At 34.8% G+C, this 23,746-nt stretch overlaps 2 protein-coding genes across 5 annotated transcripts in view; one reads left to right on the top strand and one right to left on the bottom strand.

The window, feature by feature from the left end:
• The window catches only part of LOC131973695 (proton myo-inositol cotransporter-like), a 19,859-nt gene extending 14,303 nt beyond the window's left edge, over positions 1 to 5,556 (bottom strand). The window contains exons 1-3 of one of the 4 annotated variants that reach the window (XR_009394582.1): positions 4,434 to 4,809; positions 3,108 to 3,574; positions 929 to 1,088 (exon numbers count right to left, since the gene is read on the bottom strand). Coding sequence is in view for 3 of the 4 variants with exons in the window: in XM_059335755.1 (XP_059191738.1) it covers positions 929 to 1,088; positions 3,108 to 3,546 (599 nt within the window). In the remaining variant the exon portion in view is untranslated. Of the gene's footprint in view, positions 1 to 928; positions 1,089 to 3,107; positions 3,578 to 4,433; positions 4,810 to 5,220 lie in introns of those variants that run through there. The other 3 variants (XM_059335755.1, XM_059335754.1, XM_059335752.1) reach the window with 3 other exon arrangements.
• Positions 5,557 to 7,886: 2,330 nt separating this feature from the next.
• The window catches only part of lrrk2 (leucine-rich repeat kinase 2), a 79,129-nt gene continuing 63,269 nt past the window's right edge, over positions 7,887 to 23,746 (top strand). The window contains exons 1-4 of the mRNA XM_059335371.1: positions 7,887 to 8,744; positions 10,692 to 10,777; positions 14,247 to 14,356; positions 17,478 to 17,566. Of these exons, the coding sequence (XP_059191354.1) occupies positions 8,609 to 8,744; positions 10,692 to 10,777; positions 14,247 to 14,356; positions 17,478 to 17,566 (421 nt within the window). The 5' untranslated portion in view covers positions 7,887 to 8,608. The remainder of the gene's footprint in view (positions 8,745 to 10,691; positions 10,778 to 14,246; positions 14,357 to 17,477; positions 17,567 to 23,746) is intronic.

Raw genomic sequence — 23,746 nt, 5'->3', positions numbered from 1 at the left:
ACGTATGGTCGCCTGGTCCCTTTTTTATTTATTTATTTCTATTTATTAAATTATTATTATTTTAATTGGATTGCAATGTATCTTTTACTTTTATGCCATATGCCATGCTAAAACTTTAACTTGGCAGTGCTCTCTGCTGGACAAACTCTGTAACTGCAACTGATACTATCGTGCCTCAGAGAAATCTTTTGGCATTTCTGTACTGCAGTTTTTAGTCACTATTTTTCAGCAGCAATTTATCTGGAAGAAGCTTATATTAGGGATACAGATGTATCAGTTACAGCAGCAGGGGTCTCAAACTCAAATTACCTGGGGGCCGCTGGAAGCAGTATCAAAATGACCAAAAAAAGACACAAAATTACTGAAAAAAGACACATAATTACTAAAAAAAGACACAAAATGACAGAAAAAAAATTACTTAAGAAAAACACAAAATTACTAAAAAAAAGGACACAAAATGACTGAAAAATAAATACATTACTTAAAAAAGACACAAAATTACAAAAAAAAGGACAAAAAAATACTAAAAAAAAGACACAAAATGACTGGAAAAACACAAAATTACAAAAAAAAAAAAAAGACACAAAATGACCAAAAAAGACACAAAATTACTAAACAAGAGACAAAATTATTAGAAGAAGACACAAAATTACCAAAAAAAGACACAAAATTACCAAAAAAAGGACACAAAATTATATCACATAACATTTCCACTTCTTCTGATAACAACACGGCAGATAATAAACGCTCAGGTAGCAGCTGGGGCCACAAAATATCGTCACGAGGGCCACAATTGGCCCGCAGGCCGCGAGTTTGAGACCCCTGAGTTACAGTCTTCAGACAGAAAGAGAAAGAAGGTAAACAAAGCTTAAGTAAACACATGAAGTGGAAAGTTAAAGAGCGTTTAGTGGTAGAAGTGATTGCAAACCTCCAGCCGTTGTGTCTCAGGTAGCTGAACGCTCCGTCGATCACACTGGCCACAAACTGGCCTCCAGTGAGGAAGGCGGAGTTGATGATGACCAGCTGACCTCTCTGGTGAGGCGGGGAAACTTCAGCGATGTATACAGGAACAGTCATAGAGGCAATGCCTGATGGGAAAACACAAACACAGAAAAAATGTCCCACACATTTCATAGATATTGGTGAGGAAAGTCCACATTCCAGCCACATTCCTGTGTTCAGTCCAGGCAGATAGAGCCCCAGTGTTCAGTCGGACTGGAAAATCAAGTCAGGTGGGGTGAGCTGGCCCTGGAGTGGACTTTTTGTATTTGCTCTCGAAAAACAACGGGGTGGAGTTGGAGATAATTAAATTGGCCTCTTCTTCTAAATGGGTTTGAAGCTTGCAGCCATGTTCCCAACAGGCGTCATTTTTGCATTATTTATTGCACACCATGGTGGTGAAATGCAGCCATACTGTCATTCATGAGAGAATATAGTTCACATTTCTTTTTGAAAATATGTTTCTTTGAGCCCGTTTGTCTCAGTAACATAGACAATATTCAATGCATTTAAAAAATATTTTTTTTGTGATTAAAATAATGCTTGTTGGTAATGTATTAGCAAGTTCCACAGATGTATGAGTTAACTATTTTCATAACTAACTAACTAACTGACTGACTGACTGACTGACTGACTGACTGACTAACTAAATGACTAACTGACTAACTGACTGACTAACTGACTGACTAACTGACTAACTGACTGACTAACTAACTAACTGACTGACTGACTGACTGACTGACTGACTGACTGACTGACTGACTAACTAACTATCTAACTGACTGACTGACTGACTAACTGACTAACTGACTGACTAACTGACTAACTGACTAACTGACTAACTGACTGACTAACTAACTAACTAACTGACTGACTGACTGACTGACTAACTAACTAACTAACTAACTGACTGACTAACTGACTAACTAACTAACTGACTAACTGACTAACTAACTGACTAACTGACTAACTGACTAACTAACTAACTAACTAACTAACTAACTGACTAACTGACTAACTAACTAGCTAACTGACTAACTGACTAACTAACTAACTAACTAACTAACTAACTGACTAACTGACTAACTAACTAGCTAACTGACTAACTAACTAACTAACTAACTAACTGACTAACTGACTAACTAACTAACTAACTAACTAACTAACTGACTAACTGACTAACTAACTAGCTAACTAACTAACTAACTAACTAACTGACTAACTGACTAACTAACTAGCTAACTGACTAACTAACTAACTAACTAACTAACTAAGGTGCAGATTACTGTATGAGCCTGTCTGACTATCAAAGCATCATGTTCTGATCCAGTAGTGTGTCCCAGCTGTGTGCATACTGCATGAAACAGGACATTCTTTGTCTGGGCAGCTCCTGTATGTACTATAATTAGAAAAAGTAGGAAATTCGGAACGCCCATAAAAAATATATATTATATAACAATAATATACCATATTGTTATAAGTTAATATTGTTGTATTAATAATAACAATATATAACAATTAATATATTTAGTATTATATTAAAAACTTATATTCATTTTAAAAAATCACTTCACTTTATACTATATTTATCACCTTTTAAAATAAATAATAATAATAATAACAATAATTATATATTTTTTTAAATCACCTCACTTTAAACTATATTTATCACCTTTAAAATAAATAAATATATAAATAATAATAGCAATAACAACAACAATAATTGTATTTTTAAAAATCACCTCACTTTATGCTATATTTATCACCTTTGAAAGATATATTATTATTATTAATAATAATAATAATAATAATAATAATAATAACAATAAAAACAACAATTGTATAATTTTTTTAAATCACCTCACTTTATGCTATATTTATCACCTTTAAACATATATATATGTATATAAATAATAATAACAACAACAACTGTATTATTTTTAAAAATCACCTCACGCTACATTTATCACCTTTAAAAAGATAAAAAATAACAATGATAATAACAACAACAAAAATAATAAAAACTGAATAACAACAATCAAATAATAATGATAATCATCATCATCATCATCATAATAATAATTTCCAAACACCAATGAAAAACTCACCTATGCCCAGTCCAACGGTGATCCTGCCCACCAGAAGCACCTCCTTGCCCGGGGCCACAGCCAGGATGACGCCCCCGACGCTGAAGATGAAGCTGGCCAGCAGGATGCAGACCCTGCGGCCCAGCCAGCCGTTCAGGGGGCCTCCAGCCAGGGCGGAGAGCGCCGCCGCCCCCACGGTGCTGGACACCAGCACCTCCTGCCACAGAGCGCTCAGGTCCATCTCCTTCTTCAGGAGCAGCATGGCCCCGGACACCACCCCGGTGTCATACCCGAAGAGGAAGCCTCCCAGGGCGGAGAAGACCGCCAGCAGGTACACGAACCCCGGCGTGGGGGCGTCCTGGTCCAGCGGATCCCCACCGGAGGAGGAGGACGGAGGCTCGATGAGATGCTCTCCATCATCCGCTGCTTTCTGCCTCCTGCTGCCCATAGAGCCGCTCATGTACTTCAGGCTGTATTCATCCCGGCTGCTGCTGGACATAGAGGAGTTAACCCTCTGGGGTCTGAGCCTATTTGCCCTTTATATACCACATAATATTTACTTTATTCATGTTTGGTATTTGGTATTTTCTCAGCACAACTTCAACATGATCTTTTTTACTTTAACCCACTTTATTAACACATTGAGCTGAAAAATACACAAAAAATAATGAAATCTGAAATAAAATGATACTAGTTGTGACAATCACAAACCATAAATATGCTCAATGAACTGTTTCAGAGCTGAAAAAATGTAAACATAGGTTTCAAATATGAACATATCAAGGTAAAATTCAAATATAATAAAACTATACTCAAAAAATTACCATAAAAACATGTTTATTCATAGGAACGGTGTTAGATGATTAGACCCCTTTTTTCCATTTTTACAGAATGCCACGCCTGCCTCGTCCCATCCTACTTTTACACTTGAATCAATATGTTTGTACTATCAAATTAAAACGATCATATGTTTGGTTTTACATTACCTCGGAACGTCAAACACAAAACAGGAGAAAGTTTCAAGTCTGTAATTTGGAGTGAAGTCGACAACAGCGCTCCACTAACACCGTTTTTTTGTTGCCACGTTATCGGATCATAGACCCCAGAGGATTAAGATCATTTGTCAGCTTTTAGAAACTCCATAAAACTTTCATTTTCTAGCGTCCAAGCTGGAGAGAAGAAGCCAACCCGTCCAGTTAGCTGCACATGCTAACTTCAGCTAACGATAACGCCTCCCGACAAGCCGCTGTGGTTGACTGCACGCACGGTTAATCAGCAGAAGATATTTTTGTGTCATGTCATTCAGATATAAACCAAAATTGTGCATTTAAATGGCTCTAAACTTACTTTAAAGGTCTGTTTACCCCTGACAGTGCTACTGCTATCCTCCGTTGTCCGCCATGTTTACTGTTTACGTATACGTCACGTGACAGCCCGCAGGAAAATGACCGGAAATGACGCCAAAAAAAGCTGAATTTGCCAAAAACGTGTAATGTTAAAAATATACTAAACTTAAACGTATTCATAAATAAGATGTGTCACCCACATCGTAATAGTGTATAAGTTATTTTAGAAATATCTATTTTGAAAAAAACAACTTATTAATTATTTGTTTAGGCACTTTTTCCTTGACGAAGCACCAAACTTCGTTCAAAATTTAGCATTTTTGTAAATTCTAGATGATCGGCAAATGTTATACATTTTTAAAAACAAAAGTTAAACATTTATTGGTCTTCTTAGTAATTCGGCATACATTCGGTCAACCAAGATTTATTTATTTATTTTTTTAATGCAGACTAATCAAACTTTGCACTCTAGAATGCGCCAAACTCCGTTCAATTATTTTTATTTTTTTGTGAATCATTGTTTATTGGCAAATTATATGTGTTAAAACAAATGATCAGGCTATAAATTGGTCTTTTTGGTAATTCGGCATACATTTGGCTGACAGATTTATATCCCTGTGTTTTTCCCCATGGTCGTTTGTCACTGAACAGCTGACATAAGCAAGAACTGACACATGCAGATTTCACGAATTCATTCACGAAAGATCAAATATAAAGCGTCAACATCACACAAAAACGTCTTAAATAAATGCAGGTTATGGGTGCAAAATAAACACACACTAGCATACCTTTGTAAAAGCTTATTCTGGAACTCTGCTGCAGCTTGAATCCTCTTCAATAAACGGGAAGTTTGTCCGAAGGATTCAGATCATATGATCTAGTCTGCAGAAGAGGAGCACGCCCCTTTTCATTGTAATCAATCTACCTGAGCCTCCAGTGATTCTCACACCTGAGTTTACTTTATCACCCTTGTCAAACAGCCCTAATAGATATTAAATTTGTTCAGTATGATCAAACTGTCCCGAAATATTTTATAATAGCCTATGATGGCCCAGTTATCTCTGTACTATAACTATCTTTTATTTTTAAAAAGTGGCAATGTCTTTTTTGTTATTTTAATGTATGTTTTTTTATTTTGTTTGTGTTGTAACTGTTTTTAATCGACCTGAAAATAAAGACTGAATAATAATAATATATTTTTTATTACAGTAGATCAAACAGCAAGACATTCTTTTTTTTTTTCTTTTTTTTTTTTTTTTTTTTTACATTTTTTACACAAAAGCAACCTTTTTCTCCCTATTTCCCCTCCCATCCCCCCACCAAATAAGTATAAGAAAAACATGTTGAAATTATAAACACAAGATAAAAAATAAAGCAAAAATAGATACCAAAAAATAATAAAATGAAATAAATAAACAAGTAAATAAATAAAAATAAAATGGTAACATCATTTAAACGTGTTTTTTCATTTATTTATTTATATATTTTACAAAAAAGGTCTAAAATTGGCATTAAGTTGGACACGTGGTGGGTAATATTCAAGCATTCAAATTAAATTAAGATATAAAAATAGACCTCTGTGCGGACAGTGTACCGTAGTTACACTGACAGATGCGCAGTACAAAACTAAAACGGTAGAAGAACAAACAGAAAAAAGTTTAGATTTATTTATATTAATCACAGTTTGTGTAAAATAAATCTATGCCGAATTTATATACATCTTTTAGTGAGCTGTAATAAGTTTTAATATTTGTTCTACGCGCAAAGTGTATTTTTCTATTCATAAACAAACATTAAAATGGGTAAATCTTTGAATAGACTCCGGCGCAAATCAGTGCTATGTCAAACTCGGTAAATCGGTAATCAGACACCGGGGTGGGAGGCAGCTTGTGGAAGGCACAGACAGTAAAAGTTTAGCTGTCAGTTACAAGAAATGTAAATGTAGTTAAAAATAAACGATTCGGCGGTTTAATCAAGCGTTACGGAAGAGGTTTACCGAGTGAAACGCGGTCTGTGTGTCAGTAGAAGTGATCCACCGTGACAGTTTCCCCCCACAGAGCTTCCAGTTTCCTCTTTAACCCTTTAGAGTTCGAGGCTATTTTGTTGGTTTTTGACTCTTTTTCATTCTACCTGTATATATCACATAAAAAATGTTTACCATGCCATGTTGGTATTATTTTGAACACAAAAAACACACACATTTTTTTAACCAAAAACACATAAAACAATTATTATTATTATTATTATTATTATTATTATTATTATTATTATTATTATTAATAATAATAATAATTTCTTTTTTTTCTTTTTTTACAAAAATAATTATAAAAAATTCCACATAAAAACCACACAAAAAAATAAACAAAAACAAGCTTAACAAAAAGAAAAAACCCACAAAAAATACAAAAAACACTTTAACCAAAAACACAAAAAACATTTTTTTTTTTTTTTACAAAAAACACAAAAGAATTACAAAAAAATCCACATAAAAACTACACAAAAAACAAACAAAAACAAGCATAAAAAAAGAAAAAACCCACAAAAAATTACAAAAAAAACGTACAAAAAATCCCACATAAAACCTACACAAAACCACACACAGAACCCACACAAAAACATGCATAAAAACACCAAAAAATACAAAAACACATTTTTTAAACAAAAAACACAACAACAAAATATACACAAAAAATATCAAACATAAAATATTGAATTAAAAATGTAGAATGCACACTGTAAAATTTGAAAACCCCCAGCACAATCTTCGGTAAAATAATGTTGCACTCCGTCATGGTGGTTTTCACTTTTCCTGAAAAAGAGTTGATGTGCTAAATGGGACATGGAAACTTATAGAAAAGCCAAAACTTTAGAGGGAAGCTGACAGCAGGGCTTCACGCTGCTTCGTTTTTACGTCCTGACGTCATGAAGAAGTCGCGCTCTGGCGCTTTCGTAGGTTAATTAGCCAAGAAGTTAGCTAAGTAGTTAGCATAACAAGCTACTTAGCTAAATACTTAGCCAATAAGTTAGCTAATTAGTTAGCTTAACAAACAACTTAGCTAAATACTTAGCCAAGACGTTAGCTAATTAGTTAGCTTAACAAGCTACTTAGCTAAATACTTAGCCAAGAAGTTAGCTTAACAAGCTATTTAGCTAAATACTTAGCCAAGAAGTTAGCTAGTTAGTTAGCTAGCTAGTTAGTTAGTTTAACAAGCTACTTAGCTAAATACTTAGCTAAGTAGTTAGCTTAACAAGCTACTTAGCTAAATACTTAGCCAAGAAGTTAGCTAATTAGTTAGCTTAACTAGCTACTTAGCTAAATACTTAGCCAAGACGTTAGCTAATTAGTTAGCTTAACAAGCTACTTAGCTAAATACTTAGCCAAGAAGTTAGCTAGTTAGTTAGCTAGCTAGTTAGTTAGCTTAACAAGCTACTTAGCTAAATACTTAGCCAAGAAGTTAGCTAATTAGTTAGCTTAACAAGCTACTTAGCTTAAAAAAATGGATATGGGTCATTTTTGACCCATGTTGTGCATTAAAAGAATAGTGACTCAAAAGGTATTTTATTCAAAAATTAATAAAGGAAAATATAAAATTAGAATGTATGATGATCAAAAAATAAATAATTGATGAAAACCTGGAATACTGAATGATGAAAATAATTTATTGCACAGATAAAGAACATTAAAAACGCATATATGTCGGGTCACTTTAAAGCCATGTTGTGCATCAAAGGGTTAACAGACGGGAAGTTTTTTCTTTTTCCTGCCCGGAGTCATATGATATGATGTGGGTGTAAAGGAAGGAGGACCACTGCTGGCTGTCACACAGGAGAGGAAACACTGTTTCTTTTTATTTTCCACACAGAAACAAGAGAAAATCCACAAAGAGGAACAAGTTTCTCTGCCAGGGGAAAGTTATCGGAGCACGGTGACGTCACCGTCTGAAGCGAAACCACTAGATCAGCTTCTGTAAAAAACGTGACAGCAGCTCAGCCGAACTGTAGCTACTGTAATATTATGTAATATAGATCATATTTAATATTGTGGATTTAGGAAATGTGCGGCATTTCACTCGTTTCTTCAAAAGCTTCTGTTTTGGCAATGGAGCATGTGTGTGGCCGAAGCTGGAGGCTCGGTTCTGACGGATTTTACCGGTGAAAAGAGCATTTTAAAGGACCATGGTTAACAAAGAGGAGCTGGAGGAAAGGCTCAAGAAACTTCTGGTGAGGCTGAAAATCCCGCAAGAGGACAGACAACTGTGCACACTGATCCAAATCATCCAGGATCTGCTTTTTCTGGCGCACACCGACAATGGTAGGAAACACATTTTAGCACATCCTGCAGTGTGCATCATGCTGCTGATCACAACCAGGCTCGGTTTCCTCTGGACATGTTGTTTTTAATTATGGGACAAGCACTCAGAGATGTAACTTTAGTATAAGCAGTGGTGGAAGAAGTGTTAAGATAGTAATTTAAGTTTTTTATTTGCATATTTCAAAGAAAAGTCATAGAATAGGTAAATGCAAATAAATTACACGTGCTAGTGAGGTAAAAACCTCACCTAAAAATCAGATAAATAAATATATATGTAAAAATACCATACAGTCTATGATATACATATAAATAAATACAATAAAATTTGAAAAAATCAGAAATACCAAAGCAACACAAATGATCCATTAGCATCGCACTGATTTAAAAATAAAAAAATATTAAAAAATTCTGGAATCCACATGGTTATGGACAATCAATTACATGTACTTATCATATCGTCACCCTGTTAAACTACCCTGTTATAATAAATATGACATTTATTGATCATTTCACTCAAAAAGGATGTAACAAAGGATGGCTATTGGCATAGTAATAACACTGTGTGTAAATTATGTAACTTAAGAGAAATAAATGACTTTGAATGATGTAAATAATAATAAATGACTGATTTTTGTGACTTAAGCAAGGTATGGTAACACTTTATTTTGAGGGTGTCTACATAAGAGTGACATAAGAGTGACATGAGCCTGTCAGAAATATGACATGACAAGTATCATGAGCATTAATGTTACTTCAAAGTGTCATTAATGTTCATGACACATCCCATGTCATGTTTATGACACGCTCATGTCACTCTTATGTAGACACCTTCAAAATAAAGTGTTACCATATGTTCAAAAAAGTCACATTTTATTTTGATTTAGGCATAATAAATCCACTTAAGTCACATTTTATGACATAGTCCATTATCTTAAAGGGGTAAAATCACATGAACTTCAGTATAAGCAGCGATGGAAGTTTTCAGATAGTAATTTAAGTTTTTTATTTGCATATTTCAAAGAAAAGTCATAGAATGGGTAAATACAAATAAAACACATATGCAAGTGAGGTAAAAACCTCACCTAAAATCAAATAAATAAATATATATGTATATATACATATAAATACAAATAAATGAATACAATAAAATTAAAAAAAGTCAGAAGTAGAAAAGCAACACAAATGATCCATTAGCACCGCACTGATTTAAAAATTAAAAATAATAAAAAAAATTCTAGAATCCACATAGACATGGACAATCATTAAATCGGAAATTACATTTAAACCATGCAAAAGATTTTTGACATAAAAAGATTTTGAATCAGAGACAGTATCAGTCAATAATTGAAATAACAAAAGTACAAAAGAATCAGCATCAAAATGTACTTAATGAAAAGAAAAGGTGCTCGTTATGCAGATTGTTGTATATATTCCAAATATATTATTGTATTATTATTATTATTGATGCATTTATGTAAGCAGCATTTTCATTTTGCCAAGGTATAGGGCTAATTTTGACCACCTTATATACTGTTTTATGGTTAAATTTATAAAAATGTGTAATAATTTTACCATTTTTATGTTAAATCTTGACCTGAAAAGTAACTAAAGCTGTCAGCTAAATGTAATTGAGCAAAAAGTACAATATAGAAGAATAGAGTTACATTACATTTTTATATTTTTCTTATATTACATGTTCTTATCTTTCCTGCACAGACTTGCCAATTAAATTCTTTCCATATTTTTTCCCTTTATGTAATATTTTCAGTGTCTTTTCATCACTGCAACAACACCGTCTTCTATAAATAACAACTTAAGTCCCACTCTTATAATGAAATCCTTGTTTTTGGATACTAGATGCTTTTAGAAAATGGAAATAAGCATGAAAGACAGCGTCCTTTCATTCAGATCTAACTCGTCTCCTCATGTCTTGGTGCTTTGTTGCAGCAGCTGAACTGTTTTTGGACAAAGACGTCCACGCCCCCCTCATGGTGGTGCTGTCATCCTACATGAGCAGCAAAGGAGTCCAGCAGGTAATCACAAACCTTTTGATTGTGATGTTTATTCATTTTTCCTTTTTCCTTATGTTGGTATCATTTTGAACACAAAAAACACACCAAAAACACACATTTTTTAAACCAAAAACACACACAAAACACACAAAAACAATTATTATTATTATTATTATTTCTTCTTTTTTTTTTATTTTTTACAAAAAACACAAAAAGAATTACAGAAAAATCCACATAAAAACCACACAAAAAAACAAACAAAAACAATCATAAAAAAGAAAAAAATACAAAAAAACCCATAAAAATCTGCACCAAAAATTTTTCTTGAAACAAAAACACAAAAAAAACAACACTTTTTTAAAACAAAAACACAAAAAAATGTACAAAAAAATCCCAAATAAAACCCATACAAAACCACACATTAAACCCACACAAAAAATATGAGAAACACATTTTTAAAACAAAAAACACACAAAAATATCAAACACAAAATATTGAATTAAAAATGTTCAAACCTTTTGATTGTGCTGTTTATTCATTTTTCCTTTTACAGCAGCAGTGTTTTATTCTTGAGCTTAATCAGCCACCTTAAATTAGACACACAGATGCTTTAATATGCGCAGCAGCATCACCTGCAGAGAGTTTCTGTTCTCTGAGTGGAAGCTGACGTGCCTACACCTGCAGGTTTGTGGCGTCTCGTGATTTGCGGCTTATCTGAGGTGAGACGGCAGCAAAACACAAACTGAAAATCAGACTGTGAGTGAGTCATAACAGTCTCATTTAAAGGACAAAACTAAATCTGATAAGAAGAATCAGAAGAGGTCTCTTTTAACCCATTTAGGCTTAAAACGCCTGGAAAAAATACCTGCAAAACCTCTGGGCGATTTTAAAATAAGCCCCTAAAACCTGAAGTTTTTCTGGAGATTTAACAGAAGTGTCAATACCTACTAAATAATAGATTTTTCAGCCTCTGTAGCAGATAGAAATGAAATTCAAAAAAGTATTTGAGAGCTTATAGCTGTGGCTTTCATGCATGAGAAGTTGAGTTTATTCGTCCAAACCTTCAATACATTTTTTTTTTTTAAATCAAGTTGTTACATTGCGACACTCCCACATTTATTCTGATGCATTTCATTGGTCAAGAGACCGAAAATAAGTGGATAGTAAATAAATAAATAAATAAATAAATAAATAAATAAATAAAATAAAAAATCCAAAATCAAATTGAATCAAATCAAAATCAAATAATAAAAAAAATAAATAAAAAAAATTACTTTATTCATCCCCAAATTCGGTAATTTTAATTGTAGAAATCCCCAAAAAAATCCACATAAAAACTACACAAAAAACAAGCATAAAAAACCCCACAAAATACAAAAAACACACAAAAATCCGCACAAATTCAGTAATTTTAATTGTAGAAATGCTGTAATGCTTTCCCGGCTTAAATGGGTTAAAGAGCTGCAGGCAGTTTTTTGGCTGTTTCCCTTGTGGGCTCCGTCAGATTGTTTGAAGTGGTTTTGTCGTGTAGTTTGGAGAAGCAGGCAGGAGAACTGACACAGAAGCTAAATAATATACTGCTGTGGATAGAGACAGCAGCAAAACCCTTCAAATGTCATTTTCAGTTTAAGTGTACACTTCATTTAGAATATTTCCACAGCTTTACCTCACTGTCAGACAAGCAGCCAGACTCCTTTGACAGAAACAGTTATTTTACCTCACAGAAGACATCAGTTGCTGCTCTCTCGCTGCCTGGATCAGATTTAGTGAATCTGAACTAACCCTTTAAAACACTAAAGTCATGCAACAACACAAAGAAACTAACTAATGGAGGCAGCAGCAGACCAGCAACTCCTGTGTTTTGCAAGGTAAAATTACTTTTTTTGTCAATGGATTCTGGTGACTTTGAAGAAAGCACATATAATGTATTTATATGTCTTATTTTTTATTCTTTATTCTGCTTTTATATCTATATTTCTATATGTCTGTATCTTGAGCTGGTGTGACGACTTAATTTTCCCACTGCAGGATTAAAAAAAGTCTTATTTTATCTTATCTTATCTTTATTTTGAAGCCCACACATGCAGGATTTTGTCTCATGCATATTTCTGCAGAGCAGTTTGCTTCACAAACAGTAACAGTGATTCAGCAGTTGTTTAAATAAGGCTTGAGATGAGGCCAAGGCCTTCATTCTCTCTCTGCTCTGCTGCAGCACAGTCAAACAAGGGCTTTTCCCCCCTTTTTTTCCAGTTATCAGCTTTATTATTGCTCGATCATCTTACATTTTAAACAGACTTTGGCTCCTCACATTGTTGAAACAGCTGCAGGTTAAGAAAACCATAACAAGCTCATTTGAAGGTTATTATTCAGAATCATTTTCATTGCCAAGCAGGTTTTCACATACAAGGAAGTTGCTGTGGTGTATTGGTGCAAAATGTGCAAAGTACTAAATATACAGCAGCATAAATAGAGTCAAATAATATGTAAAAAAATATACAAATATGGAGTTATTTAACCCTTTGATGCACAACATGGATCTAAAGCATGGGTCTCGCCAATAGTGGCCCTCGTGATGATATTTTGTGGCCCCCACCTTGATATGAAAGTTTAATGTGAGTTTTATATGAATGGCACTTTACTGTGTTGTGTGTGGAAGGTCCCTTTAATTACTTTTTTTGGTAATTTTGTGTCTTTTAAATAATTCTGTGTCTTTTTTGGTGATTTTGTGTCTTATTTTTTTAGTAATTTTGTGTCTTTTTCTTGTAATTTTGTGTCTTTTTTTGTAATTTTGTGGGGTTTTTTCAATAATTGTGTGTCTTTTTTAATAATTGTGTGTCTTTTTTGTTAATTCTGTGTCTTTTTTGGTAATTCTGTGTCTTTTTTATTCATTTGGGTTTTTTTTAAAGTAATTTATTTTTTTTCAGTCATTTGTGTCTTTATATAACAATTTTGTGTCTTTCTTTAAACAATTTTGTGTCTTTCTTTAAACAATTTTGTCTCTTTTTTTGATAATTTTGTGTCTTTTTTAAGTAATTTTGTGTCCTTTTTTTGGTCATTTTAATGTTTTTTGTTTTTTTTCGGTCCTCAGTTGTATAATTGCTCGAGCATCTTACTTTTAAAACAGACTTTGGCTCCTCACATTGTTGAAACAGCTGATAAACCATAACAAGCTCATTTGAAGGTTATTATTCAGAATCATTTTCATTGCCAAGCAGGTTTTCACATACAAGGAAGTTGCTGTGGTGTATTGATGCAAAATGTGCAAAGTACTAAATGTACAGCAGCATAAATAGAGTCAAATAATATGTAAAAAAATATACAAATATGGAGTTATTTAAATGAGGGCAGGAGCTGTGTGAACAGGAATGTGACAGTTAGATGAGATCAGGTGGCTGTGCATGTGTTAATGCAACAAATTCTTCTTCTATCTTATTTTTTGTGTTTTATTTTGGTAGTTTGACTCTTTTATTCTCTTGTGTTCCTGCTGCAGGTGGGCTGGTCGCTGCTCTGTCGGCTGATTGAAATATGTCCCAACACGCTGGAGGAGCTGAGCAGACCTCTGCAGGCCGCCAAGGACTGGGACGTACTGGGAGTGCACCAGTAAGTAAAGACACTGGTTGGGTTTCTCAGCTGTAATTAACCACTTCTAGTGATAATTCATATGAGTAGTAGACACCACACCTGCTAAATATCTGCACTGTCATGTCAGCATCTACAGTCCTGATTTAAAAAAAAAAAGTTGGAAGTAAATTAAAACATAAAGCATGAAATCCAGCATTCAAAATGTATATTTATAGAAAACAAACGTTTATCAGTTTGGACACTAAACATATTTCTAAACAGCTTTGTACTTTATTCAATTGAATAAAGGTAAGAAAGGATTTGCAAATTATTGCATTCTGTGTTTTTTTATACACATTTTTTTTTTTTATTAAAGTATTTATTTAATTTTTAATTTTTCAACATATAATACAAACACTTACAAACAACCGAGACAGACACCACAAACAGACAGGAAATTAAAAAAAATAAAAATAAAAATAAAATAAAAAATAAAATAAAATAAATAAATTAAATTAAATTTATTTTTATTATATATATTTATTTTTATACACATTTTTAACAGCATCCCAATTTTTTTTTAATCTGTGTTGTAGTTTAACCCTTAATAGGGCACTCATTGAAATACTTGCACATTTTCAGATTTCAACCCTAGAGAATATTGGAGGATATTACATACAGCCAGAATGTGTAAAAAAACATACGGACCGGGGGAGGGGGGTAATATTTTAAGAAAAAAGTTTACGAGATAAAAGTGGCAAATCTATGAGAAAAAAATGCGCAGATTTATGAGATTTAAAGTGGTGAATCTGCGAGAAAAAAAGTTCTTTTTTTTCCACTTTTTTTCTCGTAAATCTGCAACTTTTTTCTCGCAGATTTGCCACATTAAATCTCTTAAATCTGCAACTTTTTTCTTGCAGATTTGTCACTTTAAATCTCTTAAATCTGCGACTTTTTTCTTGTAGGTTTGCCACTGAAGTTACCAAATATAGTTCTCCGCCTAATAAAGGGTTAAAGCCCTGCTGGACCTCTGCACACACTCACAGAACGTGTTAGCACGGCTATAAACTCAAGAATCACATCCTGATGAATAATTGTTTTTTAATAAGTAATAAGAAGTGAAAAAGAGGAAAAAAAACCCTGATCATATTGTGGAATTTTATTGGTTTGTTCCTCATTATGTTAAGTTTCATAGATTTAAAGGATTCTTAGACAATGTGTGAGACTAAATCTGTTTAGTTAAGTTTGGTTCATACACAGAGTGGTTAAATAATACTGAATCATTATATCAAGAATATGTCAGAATCAAACAGCAGACATTAATATAATCCAGGTAAACTTCAGCAACATTAGTGCCCAAATGTACAACACTAACTCCAAACTCCCTAAAATGTGAAAAACAAAATACAGAATTTGATAATTTAAATGAATGCAAAAATACAATATATTGCATGTTCAAACTCTCAATTTTTAATTTGATGCTTCTTGTTTTAAATGTATTTTCTGCACAGCGTCCCAACTTCTTTTTTTAACATTAATACAATCCAGGTTAACTTTTTCTTATCAGTACCAACAACATAAGTCCAGATGTATAAAATGTCAAAAGTCTAAAAAAGTTGTCTAAAATGTGAAAAACAAAATACAGAATGTGATAATTTGCTAAACATTTATGGCATATATTCAATTTAAAACCGCACAAAGAAAATATATTGGATGTTCAAACTGATAAACTTCTGTTTTGGTAAATAGACTCAATTTTTGAATTTGATGCTTCTTGTTTGAAAATTTATTTTTTGCATAGTGTCCAAACTTTTTTTTTCTGGGCTGCAAAAGCATCATTCAGCATCTGAATCTGTGACTAAATTTAAGCCGTTTTACCCTTTTCTATATCTGTTTGTTCCTTACGTTAATAGATTCTGACTCTCAGATCTTCCACGTGCAGATTCTTGGATGTCATTTCTAGTTTTCAGTTCCTGTTCGCTGCACGTAACCGGCTGTGGTTTTACTAAACAATCATGCAATGTTAGTTTTACTAGCAGTTTCTTTTTTCAGGCGACCTTTTCAGTTCCTTTCTATTGTTGTCTGACATTTTCTCCACATCACTTTACATTCCAACAAGCTGCTCAAGACATTGTGCTGAGACGATAAAAGATTATAGAAAGTATGTTTTGACTTAATGATATGCAGCAGTGAGTTTTTTTTTTACCCTGTATGTTTTTGAAGAGAAAACGCTTAACCCTTTATAGGGCGAAGAACTATATTTGGTAACTTCAGTAGATATCTAAATGAGGTCCCCATGTCTCTCTGTTGGTCGTAGAACCACATGGATTTCTTCCAGCTAATCAGCAAAGATCAGGCACCATGACATCTGACCAATCAGTATGATGATGATATAATAATATTAACTTTATTGGCCTTGGCCTCCAATGTAAAAAATTAGAAAAAAAATCAGCAAGAAACAGTCGTACAAGCAGAGTTATTCTTCAATGACTTTGCAAATTTACTGGATTAAAGTGTCAAATCTACAAGAAAAAAAGTCGCAGATTTAAGAGATTTAAAGTGGCAAATCTGCATGAAAAAAGTTGCAGATTTACGAGAAAAAAAGTGAGAAAAAAAACAACTTTTTTCTTGCCGATTCACCACTTTAATTCTCATAAATCTGCAAAAAAAAATTCTCGTAGATTTGCCACTTTAATCTAGTAAAATATTGCCCTCCTCCCCCAGGTCCATTAGGCGAAGAACTATATTTGGTAACTTCAGTGGCAAATCTCCAAGAAAAAAGTTGCAGATTTAAGAGATTTAAAGTGGTGGATCTGCAAGAAAAAAGTTGCAGATTTACAAGAAAAAAGTGAAAAAAAGCAACTTTTTTCTTGCAGATCCACCACTTTAAATCTCATAAATCTGCGCATTTTTTTTCTCATAGATTTGCCACTTTAATCTAGTAAACTTTTCTATCAAAATAGTACCCCCTCCCCCGGGTCCATATGTTTTTTTTACACATTCTGGCAGTCTGTAATATCCTCCAATATTCTCTAGGGTTGAAATTTGGAATTTGCAAGCATTTCAATGAGTGTCCTATTAAGGGTTAAACCGACTGGAGTCTTAGTCTTGAACCTTTGTGTCTTGGCTCATTTTCTGCCTGTTTTTATGTGTTTTCCAGGCAGATCCTGAAGGCGTTATCTCAGTACGGCTCAGACTGCAGAGTGACCATGGTGGGCCTCAGAGCGCTGGCTCTCCTGCTCAGATCAGGTACATGACCTCACAGCAAATAATCATTTACAGCACACCAGGCCATCGCTCCTGCTGCACATTATACAAGCGTGACCGCTAAAACATTAACAGTTGATTTAACCCTCTGAAACCCAACAAGCCGTTTCAGGGTGGTTTTTTTGTTGCTCTTTTTACATTTTCCTCACTGTGTCCTTGTATTTCACTGCAATATAAAATATGTGTAGTACATAAGTCCTGCAGCTCAGTGGAATCAGCACAATCATGGCCAGAAGTGGGAACAACTCAAACATGTCTTTGTGCAGAATAACACAGTTAGAATGACAGAAATCAGATTTTTTTTTTTTAATTTCTCTGATAAAATGTTTTTAAAAATTGAAATAAAATGGAATTTTTATATAAACACTTCAAGTGTCACAAACATGAAAAAACTCAAAACACAAAATCACCAAAAAGACACAAAATTACAAAAAAGGATGAAAAATGGCAAAAAAAGATACAATATGACCAAAAAAAGTTTTCTCCACATAATGTTCATATTGAAGTATTTTTATGTTTTCAGCCTCTCCTGTCCTCTCCTCTCTGCTCTGTGTAAACAGCCTCTCTTGTCCTCTCCTCTCTGCTCTGTGTAAACAGCCTCTCTTGTCCTCTCCTCTCCACTCTGTGTAAACAGCCTTTCCTGTCCTCTTCTCTGTGCTCTGTGTAAACAGCCTCTCCTGTCCTCTCCTCTCAGCTCTGTGTAAACAGCCTCTCTTGTCCTCTCCTCTCTGCTCTGTGTAAACAGCCTCTCCTGTCCTCTCCTCTCAGCTCTGTGTAAACAGCCTCTCCTGTCCTCTCCTCTCTGTTCTGTGTAAACAGCCTCTCCTGTCCTCTCCTCTCTGCTCTGTGTAAACAGCCTCTCCTGTCCTCTCCTCTCTGCTCTGTGTAAACAGCTTGTAAACACTTTATTTTTTTTTTTTTAAACTGTAATGTTTATTAGGTTTTGTTTTTTTTCATGTACACAAGAGACATACACAGCAAAAGAAAAAACACTTAACATTAATAAAACAGTATCAACATTCATGGCTGCGGGTATCCATATTCTACAAAATCAGATTCATACAATTTACAGTTCACATGTCTTTCGTTATGTCATACAACACCCATTTTTTCCACTTTGAAATAGAAACATCTTCCTTCAGTCGAAGTTGGTAGGTCATTTTTTCCATACAGTATATTTCTCTTACAATCCCTAGCCATTGTTCTATGGTAGGAGATTCATTCTTGTACCAGTTTCTTGTTATTGTCTTCTTGGTCGCAATCAGCAGTATCTTGACTATATAACTATCATTACCAGTTACACTTTCAGTTACATTTCCAAGGTACATAATTTTACTTTCATTTGGTATTTCATACCCCAATATATCTTTAATTATGGCACCGACACCATCCCAAAAGGAGCGCAGCCTGGGGCACATCCAGAAAATATGTGCATGGTTAGCCTCTTTGCTCCCACATGCCCGCCAACATAGTTGTTCTGTAGCACTTTGTCGACTTTTAATCTTGGGTGTGATAAAGAAACGGGTTAAATTTTTCCACCCAAATTCCCTCCACGTTTGTGAACTTGTAGTCGAGTGTGGTGTTTCACACATATCAAGCCATTCCTCAGGGGTGATGTCGATGCCCAGCTCCTTCTCCCATCTAGTCCTAATGTAATCAGTTGAAGCATCCGTACAATCTCTCAGGTTTTGATATAGTACAGATACCACCTTGATTTTTGACCCATTATACACTCGCATTAGTACATCTATCACTCCGTTTAATATTTTTGAGCTCCCTATTTCTTTTATGAAAAAATCCCTTAGCTGTAAGTACCTAAAAAAATCATCATTTTTTAACCCATATGTTTCCCTAAGGTCCTGAAAAGACATTATGTTTCCATTCTTTAATATTGTGCACATGGCAGTGATTCCCTTCCTATCCCAATTTCTGAATGTCATGTCATTCAAGTTTGGCTTGAATCTTTCGTCATACGCAATCCAGCTCAACAATCTCACTTCCTGTTCTAATCTATGCCGTTTTATGAAATCAGCCCAGATAGTCAGTGTGTGGGAGGTTATTGGATCTATTGAGTCTTTTAATGTTTTTATTAATGTAATGTTGCCCAAAAGGGATTGTACTGGTATGTTAGTTACCCTCATCTCAATCTCCTTCCACTTGGAGTTATAGTGCTTGTCACACCACTTAACTATTGGTCCAAGTTGTGCTGCCTCATAATAATCTTTTAAATTTGGGAGTGCCATACCCCCCCGGTTCTTAGCCATTTGTAGCGTGCTATATTTTATTCTTGGTTTTTTACCACCCCAAATGAACCTCGATATCATCTTGTCCCAAATTTTAAATCTTTCTAACGGTATCTTGACAGGGAGGGATTGGAAGAAATACAACAGCCTAGGAAAGATGTTAATTTTAATAATGTCAATTCTTGAACTAAAGTCAAGTGATATAGTCGACCATCTTTCAATATCCCTCTTAATTTGTGTATGAATCTGATCATAATTTATCTTCTGAAGATGGCTTATCTGTTTTGTTAGGGTTACCCCAAGATATTTTATGTGTTCTGAGTTCCATTTCCATTTATAAGCTCTTGTAATTTCCTGGGAAGGGGTATAATTAAAAGCCAGAATCTGTGTTTTGTTCACGTTTATTTTATATCCTGAGTGGTCTCCAAATATACTTATAAGTTTCATCAAATGTGTTAGACTTGTATCGGGTCTTTCTAAATATATTATTACGTCGTCTGCAAACAGACTTATTACATGTTTTTGTTCTTTAATATGTATTCCCTTTATTTCCTCACTCTGTCTTATAGCCTGCGCCAAAGGTTCAATGTATAAGGCAAAGAGGAGAGGGGACAGGCAACATCCTTGGCGTGTTCCCCTCTGTAGCTTTATGCTTTTTGTTAGGCTACCATTAATTTTTATTCTAGCTATAGGATTCTGGTAGATTGTATTGATACATTTAATGGCTTCTTTATTAAACCCAAAACGTTCTAATGTTAAATATAGAAATGTCCAATTTACACTATCAAAAGCCTTTTCAGCATCAAGACTCAGCAATATAGCCTTAGTTTCTTTCATTTGTATTGAGTTTACTATTTGCAGAGTCCTTCTTATGTTATCTAATGTTTGTCGTCCTGTAATAAATCCAGTTTGGTCCTCGTCAATTAATTCTGTCATGAGAGTCTGATATCTCTTTGCTATAATTGATGTGTATATCTTGTAGTCCACGTTGAGTACAGAAATGGGTCTGTAGTTGCTACAGTATTCTACATCTTTGCCCTCCTTGGGGATTACAGATATGATTGCTTCATTCCATGAGGGTGGCAATCTACCTTCCTTAAGGGTACAGTTAAAGGATGAGACGAGGAGAGGGGTTAGTTCTTCTCTAAAAGTTCGGTACCACTCTGATGGAAACCCGTCACTTCCTGGTGATTTATTTGCCTTAAGCCTGGATATTGCCTTAGATATTTCTTCAGGAGTTATAGGTGCTGTCAGAGCATTGTTTTGTTTTTCTCCGATAGATGGCAAATCAAGAGAATTAAGAAACTGCCTTTTTGCATCTTCATCCGATGAGGGTGGTTGAGAGTATAATTTTTCATAATAATCTCTGAATGTGTTCTCTATTTCTACTTCATTATGTCTTAGATGGTCTGTGAATGGGTCTCTGATCTTATATATCGTATTAATCACTTGTTGTTTCCTAATTCTCCTCGCCAGAAGCCTTGTGGCTTTAGGGCCTGTTTCATAATAATCTTGTTTCAGAAATCTAAGTTTTTTCTCTATTTCACTTCCTAATATATTATCTATTTCCCCTTTAATGACCTTTATTTCTTGTTGGAGTTGGGCTGTACAAGTGGTTTGGCGTTTTACCTCGAGATTTTTTAGTTTTTCAACTAAATTGAGATATTTTGCCTGCTTAAGCTTTTTTTGTCTTGATGTGATGGCTATTAGTTTCCCCCTTATCACCGCCTTCAGTGCATCCCATAAGATAGTAGGGTTGATTCCTTCTGTGTCATTTTCCTCTATGCTTTTCTTTATTTCATTCTTAATTTGTTCTATTGTTGTCTTGTTATTTAATATGCTTACATTCAGTCTCCAGGTGGTGTTTTTCTGCCTTTTATTCAAAAGCACATTTAAGTGGACTGCACTGTGATCTGAAATGTCAGCTACACCAATTTTGCATTCTTTTACTTTGTATAGATCCCAACTGTTCATAAAAATATAGTCAATTCTAGAGTGTGTGTTATATATAGTAGAGTAGTGTGTATAATCTTTTTCCATCGGATGCAGTTCACGCCATACATCAACCAGTCCATGTTCCTTCAACGACATGTTTATGAATTTAGATATATGTGTCTTATTTCTTTTTATACTTGTTGTGTCTACCCTATGATCCATTATCATGTTAAAATCACCAGCACATATCACTATACCTTCAGATTCTAAGGCCATAACTGAGAATAATGATTTAAAGAATTGTTTAGTACTCTCCGGAGGAGCATATACATTAATTAGCGTAACCATCTCTTCCTGTAGTTTCCCCTTAACTATAATGTATCGTCCTTCTTTATCCTTGATTTCTTTTAGACATTCAAAGTGAGTCGAGTTCTGTATAAGTATTGCCACCCCTCTTTTGTTACTTTGTTTACAAGTACTGTAATAGGTCTTTCTAAAACCAAATTTCTTCAGCTTTTCATGCTCTTCCTGGGAAAGATGTGTTTCCTGCATGAAGATAACTTGAGCCTTAAGTTTTCTCATTTTCAATATTACCTTACGTCTTTTAATTGAATTGTTCAACCCATTCACATTTAACGACACTAACGATGTGCTGTTCATTTATAGCTTTGGAAGATGACGTTATACACTTCCCTCGAACCCATATTGCAGCCATGAGAACATACAACAGCCCAAAGAACATTGAGCAATTCAACAGCAAAAAAAGTCGAACTAAGATTACAACAGTAGGCACTTGCCTCCCACGTTTCCCCCGTGGGTTGAGGGGAAATCCCCATAGAATATGAGGGCCCCTCCTTATTGAGGTCCATTATTAATATCTCGATTCTCTTGAACATCTGTCTCATTATTGCTCACATATACAGAGCCCGATCAATCTTAACAATGAAAACTATTAAGTCCAATTACCCAGGTCCTCTTAGATACAATCTTTTAGACTATTTATCTTCAGTGTCTTACGTGTGCTATTTCTCACTTACTTACTCATTTAGATGCACTCACATACTTTATATGTCCATTCCTTTGTATTTCTGTAGCTTATGTTTTGCTCGTGTCGCGGTGTCCTCCTGGTTTCCTACCCGTTGCCATGGCCACGCTCTCTTTAGTCTCTCCTCCGTCTCCGCGGAAGACGTTCCTCTCACCGATGGCCTGCCCTCCATCTCCGTATCAGGTGCACCTCTCCCCGCCGGGACGGTTGTCGCTTCAATCCCTCTCCTGCTCAGGTCTTTTGCAGCCTCTCGCGCAGTTTCGTATGTTTTCGGGCCGGTGTCCCAATGTATCCTCATTCTGGCCATGGGTGTCTGGAAACGGATTCCTCTCTCTTTTAAAACTTTTTTAATCCCCGCGTATTCCTTCCTTTTCTGAATTATTTCCGTGGCATAGTCGTGATCAAAGAACAGCGCCCGGTTGTTATGTTGGGGTCTTTTCTTCCAGGCTTCCCTCAGTACCGTCTCTTTTGTTGTGTACTGGAGGAAGTTAACCACGATAGATCTCGGAGATTTGCTGGAGTCCGGTTTTGGTACCAGAGCTCGGTGTGCGCGTTGTATTTGTAGGTCCATCTCTGTCGGTAAGGCGAGCTCTGTTTTTAGCAGCTGATCTATGAATTGTGCGGCTGAGGTGCCCTCTGCTCCCTCTTCCAGGCCAAAAATCCGAAGGTTGTTTCTGCGATTTCTTCCCTCTTGGTCTGTCAGTCTTTCTTGTAGTATTTTCTGTTGCTTCAGTGTTTGGAGCAGTACCTCCTTTGCTTCTGCATTCCAGTTTTCCGCCTCTTCAATTCTTTGCTCAGCCTCCGTAATTCTCACCGTTTGCGTAGCTAGCTCCTTCCCTGTGTCTGTTAACTTTTGATTAATGTCTCTCTTAAAATCCTCGAGTTCTTCCTTAAGTTCTTTTTTCATTTCCTCCTTGAGTGTGGCGAGCTGGTTTTTCA

Source organism: Centropristis striata, chromosome 6, assembly GCF_030273125.1.
Source record: "Centropristis striata isolate RG_2023a ecotype Rhode Island chromosome 6, C.striata_1.0, whole genome shotgun sequence".
In the NCBI taxonomy this organism is placed as follows: Eukaryota; Metazoa; Chordata; class Actinopteri; order Perciformes; family Serranidae; genus Centropristis; species Centropristis striata.
This window is presented reverse-complemented; position numbering and strand designations above follow the sequence as displayed.